Consider the following 10,486-nt stretch of genomic DNA (forward strand, 5'->3'; position numbering starts at 1 on the left):
AATGTCGGGGAAACAAGATTCGCCATCGTAGCTTCAATCTGTTTCACTACACCGCTAGAGAAGTAAGACTCGCCGTTGTGGCTTCAATTTATTTAACTACAATGTCGTGGAAACAAGATTCGCCGTCGTAGCTTCAATCTATTCCACTACACCGCCAGGGAAGTAAGATTCGCTGTTGTGGCTTCAATCTTTTTAACTGCAATGTCGGGGAAACAAGATTCGCCATCGTAGCTTCAATCTGTTCCATTACACCGCCAGGGAAGTAAGATTCGTTATTGTGGCTTCAATCTTTTTAACTGTAATGTCGGGGAAACAAGATTCGCCGTCGTAGATTCAATCTATTCCACTACACTGCTAGGGAAGTAAGATTCACCGTTGTGGTTTCAATCTATTCCATTGTAATGCCAAAGAGATAGGATTCTCTGCCCACAGCTTCAATCCGCTCCACTTCAGCTAATCCAAGCTTTAACGCTAGGGAGATAAGATTCGTCGTCGTGGCTTCAATCTGCTCCACTACAACGCCAGAGAAGTAAGATTCACCGTTGTGGCTTCAATCTATTCCATTGCAACGTCAAGGCAATAAGACTGGTGTCTTCGATCTGCTTCATTGCCAGTACAGGAAGGCAAGATCTGCCATTTTTCAACCTACTCCACTGCTGCTCAGGGAGACAAGGCTAGTATCTTCAATCTACTTTGCTGCCAATACAGGAAAACAAGATCTTCTATTTTCAACCTACTCCACTGCTGCTCAGGGAGATAAGGCTGAGGTCTTCGATCTACTTCACTGTGAATACAGGAAGACAAGATCTGCTATTTTCAACCTACTCCACTACTGCTCAAGGAGACAAGACTGAGGTCTTCGATCTACTTCGCTGCCAATACATGAAGACAAGATTTGCTATTTTCAACCTACTCCACTACTGCTTAGGGAGATAGGATTTATGGTTTCACCGGTTTGTTCTCTGGGGAACATAACTTGTATAATTCAATTTATGAACCTAATTATGCCTAGTGATTAAGATATCATGATCAGAATAAATCAAATGCTCCTAACTAGACGTGTATGAATGACATTTGAATGAATGTAGAATATTATTTTTTCGAGAATACATATATAATTCATATTAAAGTATTTGTTTTATGTTGTATATTAACATTTTATCATTTTTTTAAGAAAATATATATAGTTTCATCAAAGCATTAAAATTATTTTTGTTCAAAGGCTTTCAAAATAAGGCAATATTCGATATTTGGGATCTTCGAGAGGATTGAGCCCTAATGTATTGGGTTCCAATTTTTCATTGAATCTAAATAATCGGGAATGCTCTTTAATAAAAAAATATAAAAAGCTCATTATCGGGAATTCAATACGTTGTGTCCTAACGCATTGGATATGACACATTGTTTTCTCGAAATGAGGATTTTTCTAAAAATAATAAAGGCAATATTCCGTATTTGGAAAATTCGAGTGATCGTGCCCTAACTTACTGGGTTTCGATTTTTTCTCTTTTAACCCAAACAAACGAATATCCTTTTGAAATTTAAATGCATGAGTTTTAAAAATCAAAAGACAAACTTAATTTTGAAGATTAAAAATATAATAAATTCGGTACCGATTTTGGGCGTTACGAGGGTGCTAACCCTTTCTCGTGCGTAACTGACTCCCGAACCTGTTTTCTCAAATTTCGCAGACCAAAATCATTTTTAAGGTGAGCCGATCACATCTCAATCAAGGATCGGTAGCGACTCCAATTTTCGTTTTTAAGTCGACAACAAAATTTTTTGTTTTAATAAAAAAAATGGTTTCGACAGTAGCTAATTGAAAACACGTAGTTTTTGAAGAAACTAGAGTAAGCTTTATAATTTGTAAATATTTTTTTCCACGTATTATATAATTTATTTATTATTAAGTCTACTTTTATTATAAAATATTATTATCTATTATATTATGCATTACACATGGTTACTTTATAATTATTTATAATATTTTAATTTATTAATTTGTTACGAATCGTTGATTAAATTTTAAAATTTTTAGTAATAATTTAATTAATTTTTTATTTAATAAAAAGTATAATTTGATGGACTCAATGCTCGTAGAGTTTTAAGAAAATGTCATGCGTTTTGCGTTGTAAATTTCTGAAGCGGTTTATGGGGAGCATCTCGTTTTCGAAAAAAAAAAAAAAACTAGAAAGCTTTATAATTTATACATTTTATTTTTTGCATCAACAATTTAATCCTTCTAAAATATTTTTTTAAGAGAAAATATATTTCATTAAAATAAGAACTAAATATAGAGGAAAGAGAAGAAACAGCTAAGCCGAAATTAATAGACTTACTCTGTACACTTAAACTTAATTCTTCTCGTTCTTATCTAGACTAGAATAGCATTCAAACATTAAAATCTCGTAAACAGAATAAATAGACAGTTCCACGTGGTGTGCTAAGCGCACTTTATGCTAACGTATAGGGACTAGTTTTTAACTGTAAAAATGGATGGAATTTTTATAAAAGGATCAGTTTGATCTTTAATCTAATGTACAAAGACTAATTTACCCGTTTTTAATAGAAGGTGTAAAATGCAATCCAACTTCAAGTATAAGGGCATCCATGGTACTTTTACCAAGTGTCAATCGTTTATGTCTTCTGTCAACATCGAACTGCATGATTATTTTATTATTATTTATATATAAAGTGTAAGGATAATTATTTAATGCATAAGTGATATAGTTTTTTTAATTCCATAAATGAAGTTAAGAGTCTAGCAATTGTCCTTAATGAAACACATGTCAGTTTTTTTAACTTCATTTATAAAGTTTAAAAAAATGTATTAAATTGTTATGCATTGTGTCGTGAATTTCATAAAGCACCCGTAAGGAGCTTAACATGTATCTTCCAACGAAACCAACAATACTATAAACCCACAGCTAATTCACAAACCACAACTTGACAAACTTCAGAATTGTGCACCTCTGTTGATGCAATATGAGAACCACGTGGATGCGTAATTAAATTGATTATTAACCGTGTTAACATATCTCATCTAGGACATTACATCACTGTCACTGCAATGGTATCAAATCAAACCTTCACATCAACAATCTTAAAACACATAGTTAATTTTATCTCCTACTATAAAAGGGTCTGGTAAGCAACTCACATGTGTCAACTCTGAGAGACTTCCCTCGCTAAATCTCAATTCTCTCCCCAAAACTACAATTTTCTTTCAACCTTGACACTCCTTTCTTCATCAAACCAACAAATTCTCTTTTTGTTAACATAAATAAATCCAAAGTTTGCGACTAAGATCTAATGTTAATTAAAACTTCATTTCGACATAAATCTTTTGTGATTATATCACTAACTGGATTGGAAGCCAACAATTATTAATTACGTGAATATTAATTTTGCTTAACTAAAACACATTCATAACACACTTTTTCAAGATTAATTAAGATACTTCATTTATATCATATAAATGTTTTCATAGAAAAATTAAAAATATATGGACACGAGGCCCTACCCTTATCTAAAGCAAAGCACAGTCGTTTTCCATTCTTGCTGTCCTTGTATATATAATCTTTTGAATCCTCAATATGTTATATTATAACATGAATGGTAAAATAGGTAAAAGTAGTACAAAACTCTTGTATTATATTTAAGATTGTATTTTAGTATTTTTATTGAAAAATAGGTAAATTAGTCCTATATATTAGATGAGTGAGCAAAACAGTTTAGTTAAAATTTGGTGTTTATATATAAGGTATAATAACAATTTTAGCCTTCAACCTTTACACATTTATTCAATTTGACTCCTACATTTTTATTGGAAGTAAATTAATTTTTTGAAATTAATAGCGCTAAAAGGTCAAAAGACATTAGTAAAAATTAAAATAAACAATTAAACCCTTTTAAAATTTAAAATTATTAAAGAATCATAAAATTATAGACAAAATTTATGAAAAGTTATAAAAATTTAAAATTATAAATTTTATTAAAAATAACAATAGCGATGCAATAAAAGAGTAAGGGTCAAATTTTTAAAATCTTATAACCATTAGATTTTAGTGGGTCGGTGTTGTTATTTTTTAATAAAATTTTATAAATTTAAATTTTATAACTTTTTAAACTTTGTTTATAATTTTATGATTTTCAATAATTTTAAATTTTAAAGGATTAATTGATTTTTTTAATTTGTTAGTAAGGCTTTAGCCTTATTAGATTCAAAATTTTCTAATTTATTTCCAATAAAAGAGTTGGGGTCAAATTGAATAAATGTATAAAGGTCGAGAGCTAAATTTATCATTATATCTTATATATAAACACCAAATTTTGATGGAGAAATTGTTTTGCTTACTTATAGGATAATTTGTCTATTTTTTCAATAAAGAGCCTCAAATTTTGTAATACTTTTACCAGTAAAAGTACTATGGAGGTCATTATAGTAGGAGTTTGATTGCATTTTACCCCCTTTACTCAAAAAATGAGCAAATTAGCCTCTGTACATTAGATTAAAATTCATCCATTTCTACAATTAAAAATTGGTCCATGTATGTCAACATGAGGTACATGTGGCATGCCATGTGTAACTGTTTGGTTATTCCATCAGCCACGCCCGTTTTTAACAATAGAAATGGATGAACGTATATAAACTAACTTGTTCATTTTTTATTTAGAGAGTTTTGTAAGGTTAACGTATTTGCTCTTTTTGAGACAATGAATAGAATTGCTTATATTCTCCCAACTAATAAATAGGAGGATAATACGTTTTAATGCACTCAAACCTACATCCTCCCACATTAATAATAATATTCATGCCAATTGAGCTAAGACTGAATTAGCTGCATAAAATAAATTATTAACTTATCAAAATATATACAAATATATATATAATATCTTAGACATTATTATAATACAAGAAAACGTACGAATACAAATACCCATTTGAAAAAGAACATGCAAGAATACAAAAGAAGCTGAATTGTCGAAGTGTCTTAAAAGTGTAATTTGAAATAGACATAAGTTATGGACCCTAATTAATGGGTAGCTAGAAAAGTGATTTGGCTGTTCTTGCCCTGAATAAAAGGCTAACTTAAAAAAGATTAAATTGGCTTTTTGGCATATAATTTTGGATGACCTTATTGTAGCATCATCCGTATTGAGGCCTCATTGTCACTTAGTACCAAACAGGATATGCATGTGAACTGCTTTGGACCACAACCAATTTAAGTATAAGGAAATTCTTTGGATCTTTCCCTTCCATGCCAACTATATCTTCTTGCCTTGCCTACAACCCATTATTCTTTTGATTGGAGTGAACATGATTTTTGGTTTGTTCAATAGTTTTTAGCAGTCACAACTTGCTATTAAGTTTTGAAGAATTCAATGATAATTTTTCAAATTTTTAGGGACCAAGATCCCTTTTAACTCCTGTTAGTTCTACTAAGCTTTTGAATTTCTTTTTCTCTTTGGTAAGTCGTAAGTGGAATTGAGATTAATGTCAACCGAGATTTTAACATAAATTATTTGTCACTATGCCTATGGTTGATTCAACTTACGTCATAAGTGCAAAGTTTGAAGGTATCTTTTCATGGTTTGCTTCTGAAAATTCATGATAAATGATAGTGCGGGTGTTAAAATAGTTTGTTTGCAGCCCTGATTGGCCTTTTTGGGTAGGGATCAAGGTTTCAAGTTGAACACCAAAAAGTTGGTTTTTGGAGGAATCTGGATTGAGACATATCAGGCGCTTAGCTTTCAGTGGTTGCCCTCATAGATACGGCACAGGATTCTGCTCAAACAGACTGCGCATGGTGTCATACACGGCACAGATTTCTGTTCAAAGAGGCTGCGGATAGTGTCAGCTATCGGGTTTTGTTGGTTATTATGTGTTGTGTTCTTGGAATGTGCTTCGGCATATCCCGGAGAATTTTTGAGCCCTTCCTAGTTTAAATTCAATATCACTACCAGTTGCAGTTGGTTTGTGTTTTTTTTTTTTCAATGAAAATATTCTAATATATGAAAAGCTATTTACAAACAATAAGAGACAAGGTTGTAAAAAAAAACGAAAGCAAAAGCTTCAAGATCAAATTTTGAATTAATCAAGTTGATGAGTTCTATTTATTATTTTAACTCAATTTGAAAATTTTAAAATTCGATTCGAATGAAATTATTCGAGCTCGTTAAAAAGTAAACATATCGATTAAAATCTTGTTACAATATAACGATTTCATTTTAAAGCAAATAAATTTCAAACCTAAAATATTTTAGTCTAATAAAATTGAATCATTAATTAACTATTTAGGTCCCAAAATTATTATTTTAGAAAAATTTTAACATTCTTTATATATTTTTATAATTTTGTAAAATTTTATAGTTTTTAAAAATATAAATTTTGAAATTTTTATAAATTTTGATTTTTTAAAAATTTTGAGAGAGAGTGACTAATTTACTCATTTTAAAATTAACAAAGATCAAAATGATATTTACACCAATTTATTATTCTAATTGTAAAATTCAACACAACTCAATTTCAAACTCGAATGACTTAACTCAAATAATTCAATTAGATTCACTCAAAATTCAAATTTTTTATTTTTTGAATCAAATCAATTTTACTCACCCCTAATTAAACCTTGTTAAATTGCTACCTTGGAAATTAAAAATTCAACAATATATATGAACAAAATTAACAAATTTAACGATTTAATAATTTATATGCAATACATTAACAAAAAAAAAACATTTCAAGTTCATATGTTTATTAACAATCGGACTAATTTTTTTACGTTGAAAATCAAATTCTACAAATTAAAAAATAGGATGAAACACAAACAAAATGTTCAAAGTCACTATAAACCTATTATTTAGCAGATTTAGGGTGAGTTTGGATGAATAGTACGTTTAATTTACTTTTTGTCTCACGCTATAGTATTTAATCTCACTACTACCAAAAAATTTTACACTATCTGTAAGTAAACACACCATACATCCAAACCCACCCTTAAGATAACAACACTTGACACTCTCCCTTCACATGCAGCAGTAGAAGTGACAAACTGGACCCGACCCAAAAAGAACCCAAACCCATTGAAACCCAATTTAACAAAAAAAGAATTGAACTTGAAAAATCTGAACTCAAAAAAGCTCCAACATTGAACTCAGAAAACCCAAACTCGAAATTAATAATAAAAATAAAATAATCATGTTAAGCATTTTTATAAAAGCTTTGATATCATGTTAAGCATCTAACCTAACCCAAAACCAATTGGTAATAAGAGGAGGGGCTAACTTTTAACATAGGAACATAGTAAACCTAATACTTAAAACAAAGATGGGATAACAACACTTAATCTAATCTTGGAACAAACAAAATACTAAAGTTACTTAGCTGTTTGTAATTTTAAATCACCATCGTCATCATAAAGGGACTCAGATATGAGCCGAAGAGGAACTTCATTACACATACAAAGACACCAAGTATGCTATATAAAAGTACAGCATGCATTACATGAAATGTTTCAGTATTTTAGTGGCGACTGCTGGGTAGGCAATAATCCGAAACGCTTCTTCAAAAGAACTCTTTGTCTTGAGTATTTGTCATCGGGGGAGAAACGAGCTGTGCGAATGTTGGTAAAAGATCAAAAAGACAATCATTAGATAACATTACAGTTCTTGTGAATAAGATTTCTATGCAACTTTCCACCCATTACTGTTAAGTGCCATGGACGACACAAAGTGGTACCAACTTGCTGATGACTGGATAAATAAGAGACAGATAGCTAATGACCATGTAATCAGAGCTCAAATCATTACCAATTCTCCATCATGATAATCATCTTGTGTTGATTTTCAATCAATATGGGCAAAACAAAATAATGTAGATCAAAGCAGCTTACAGGAATACCGAATAAGTGCGTGTGTGTGCGCGCCCCTCAATAGACAAGCAGGGTCAAACATAAAATGTGCTAGAATTGCTCATAAAGGGTAGAATCAGAAGGACCATGAAAGAAAGAAAAATGTCAAAAAGACTATAAAACTAATGATCAGTGTATGCCAGAAATGAGATAAAATGCTTCAGTCCATATTACCTGGATGAGCAGACTGAGTAGGCAGCCCATGTGGTGATTCTTTCTGCACATAAAATCCATACAAATGTAAATATAAAGAATAATTTGCGAAATATTGATTATCCATATATTAGAAACCTAAAATATTGCTATAACAAAGATAATATGATGAAAGACAGCCTATGCTAGACAGCAGGACAGAGATTAAAACTTCATCACAGTCCCAAATTTCACATTTAAATCATTCCAGGGTTACTCCCTCAATTATTAAGAAACGAAATTCTACCAAAAATTTCTTGCTTCCACAATAAAAAAGTCCTCAGCTATATTACAGGTTTTAGAGCAAATTAAGCTAAAAACTCAGTTTTCAAAACTAAAAAGTTCAAACCTTGGAGCACATAATACATATAAGGTCGTCCATCTCACAGTCTCAATCACCATATGCAGAACTTATCAAATTGCGGAATTAATACAAACCTCAGAATATTTGTAGTTTTAACTAATTATCAATAAAAAGAAGTGATGCGTATATGGGATTTACCTTAGTGGTGTAAACTTTGTCACCATTCTCATTTATGTAGAACTGGAGATACATCTTATCCGATCAAAATAAACACAAACTGTAAAAAGAGAGAGAGAAAGATTAGAACTTTCATGCAATTAAAAGAAAACCCAGATAGAAAAACCAAGTATATAAAGGAAACAGTGGATTTTTTTGCACCTTCTTTGATGGGGGAGGGTTGAGGAAGCAACTGAGGAGAAAGGAAATTTAGGGGGTTTTCTAGGGTTTTAGGGTATTAGCAGAAATGAGTGATGATGGGCCATTACTATCCTTGAAATTGGGCTAAAAGTACATAAATATAATTACTTATTTAAATTTAAGATGGCCCAATTTCTTCATTAAGATTTCGACATCACCAATGTCACAAGATGTCTTCCTAAATTTATGTTTGGATATTTATGTTATGTTATTTTTCGTGTAATTATCGTGTATACAAGTATTAGCATATTAATTAATAGTCTTTATTTGTTCACTTTTAAAATTGAAATTATTCTAATATTTTTGAGTGAGACCAATACGCTTAATATCAAAATTGAGATTGTATACGACTATTTATTCAAAAGAGAAATTATATATTTGAAAAATTATGACCTATACCATGTCTGAATGTGTTGGATGAGGAACCTGTCTTCATTGGAGTACTTTCTTATTTTCTTCACGATTTTCATCTTCATTTCTATCCATAAATGATTGAGAGAGATGTAATCTTCAAGTGATGGAAACCAATGAGCTCCCAGTCGTGCAAGTTTTTTCAAGAAATTTTGTTGTCAATTTCAACCTTTCATGGCTCCGCAAGGCAAGGTAAGAGGACTGGGCAGATGGCACAAATTTAGAAGGTGCCGCTTCAGCTAAGAAAAGTGCAAATTTTCCAAGCCATTAATGCATATCTGCAAAGGTCCCTACTATGTACTTATCTCTTACGATCTTGTTTCTGAAACATCAAACATCAAATATATTTTGCTAATTAATATCAAAAAGTAAGTGTCGGCACTAAGAGTTAAAATTTTGATTAAGACCACCATTTCAATGCAAGCCAAACCATGTTCTTCCTTATATAAATCTTATCAAATACATAGCTTCAGCTTTGTGCTTATCCAAAAACCAGGGTTCTTTCTTGGGATTTTCTTGTTTCAAAACATCTTCAAAGCTTTTACTTACTTACAGACATGGCGAGTTCACGTCTTCCAAGGTTTATCATGGAAGTTGCTCCACCACAGTTTGTTACTGTGATGAGACAAAGAACAAGGACGATGTTGGATACCATTAATGAAGAGGATAATCTTGATGGTTCAAAGAGTTTATCATCCACCACAATTCCTGCAGGTGCTACTATGGCGACTGCTGCTACTGCTGCTTCATCTTCTTCAGCTACTACTGTGACGGCTCACTCCAAGTATTTTTCTCAAAGGAGTGTCCAGTTTTTTAATTTTCAGTAACTAGAATGATGGTGTATTTGAAGAATATGTATCTTCAATCCCTTTCTTCGTTTCTTTTTTCTTCAACAACTAGCTAATTAGATAAGTCCCGGGGGATTGGCTTGATGATCACTGACCAAAACTTTGCTGAGACTTATATATGTGCTGTAAATGTAAGCCAGAAATGTTCATATTTTCATAAATAAGAACATTACGAATTTAACACCAAATTCCACAACTAAAGGACCGACTTAGATTCAAGTCGCATTAATCACGTTGTTGTTAGGACTTTACCCTTCTCTTATAATTTACTAAAAAAATCATTATTTGAACCAACTTGAAGATAACATTATTAAGGCGAGTTATTACGCGCTCTTTCAAGGGTGGCTACTTCTAGACAAACCTCCTAGCTGTCTCTGCACCCCTACCTCCTTTATCATTGA

The 10,486-nt window shown here is 31.4% G+C and overlaps 2 protein-coding genes across 2 annotated transcripts; one reads left to right on the forward strand and one right to left on the reverse strand.

The window, feature by feature from the left end:
- Positions 1 to 7,371: 7,371 nt before the first annotated feature.
- On the reverse strand, positions 7,372 to 8,928 carry LOC105775823 (H/ACA ribonucleoprotein complex subunit 3-like protein). Its single transcript, XM_012598338.2, has 4 exons — positions 8,788 to 8,928; positions 8,608 to 8,686; positions 8,088 to 8,130; positions 7,372 to 7,615 (listed from the first exon to the last, which is right to left on the reverse strand). The coding sequence occupies exons 2-4, from the start codon at positions 8,659 to 8,661 to the stop codon at positions 7,518 to 7,520; spliced, it is 195 nt and encodes a 64-aa protein (XP_012453792.1). The 5' UTR covers positions 8,662 to 8,686; positions 8,788 to 8,928; the 3' UTR covers positions 7,372 to 7,517.
- A 766-nt stretch (positions 8,929 to 9,694) lies between these two features.
- Positions 9,695 to 10,273, forward strand: LOC105775822 (uncharacterized). The gene has a single exon (XM_012598337.2). It carries the CDS (start codon positions 9,795 to 9,797, stop codon positions 10,062 to 10,064), a length of 270 nt encoding a protein of 89 aa, XP_012453791.1. The 5' UTR covers positions 9,695 to 9,794; the 3' UTR covers positions 10,065 to 10,273.
- The last annotated feature ends 213 nt before the right edge of the window (positions 10,274 to 10,486 follow it).

Source organism: Gossypium raimondii, chromosome 10 (assembly GCF_025698545.1).
Source record: "Gossypium raimondii isolate GPD5lz chromosome 10, ASM2569854v1, whole genome shotgun sequence".
Lineage (NCBI taxonomy): Eukaryota > Viridiplantae > Streptophyta > Magnoliopsida > Malvales > Malvaceae > Gossypium > Gossypium raimondii.

Bases quoted from the DNA above. Each gene is read 5' to 3' on its own strand.
- LOC105775823 (XM_012598338.2), bottom strand. From the start codon at position 8,661: ATGTATCTCCAGTTCTACATAAATGAGAATGGTGACAAAGTTTACACC. The intron at 8,131-8,607 runs GTAAATCCCATA...TTTTATGTGCAG, and splicing joins ACAAAGTTTACACCACTAAG to AAAGAATCACCACATGGGCT. The intron at 7,616-8,087 runs GTAATATGGACT...ACATTCGCACAG, and splicing joins TACTCAGTCTGCTCATCCAG to CTCGTTTCTCCCCCGATGAC.
- LOC105775822 (XM_012598337.2), top strand. From the start codon at position 9,795: ATGGCGAGTTCACGTCTTCCAAGGTTTATCATGGAAGTTGCTCCACCA.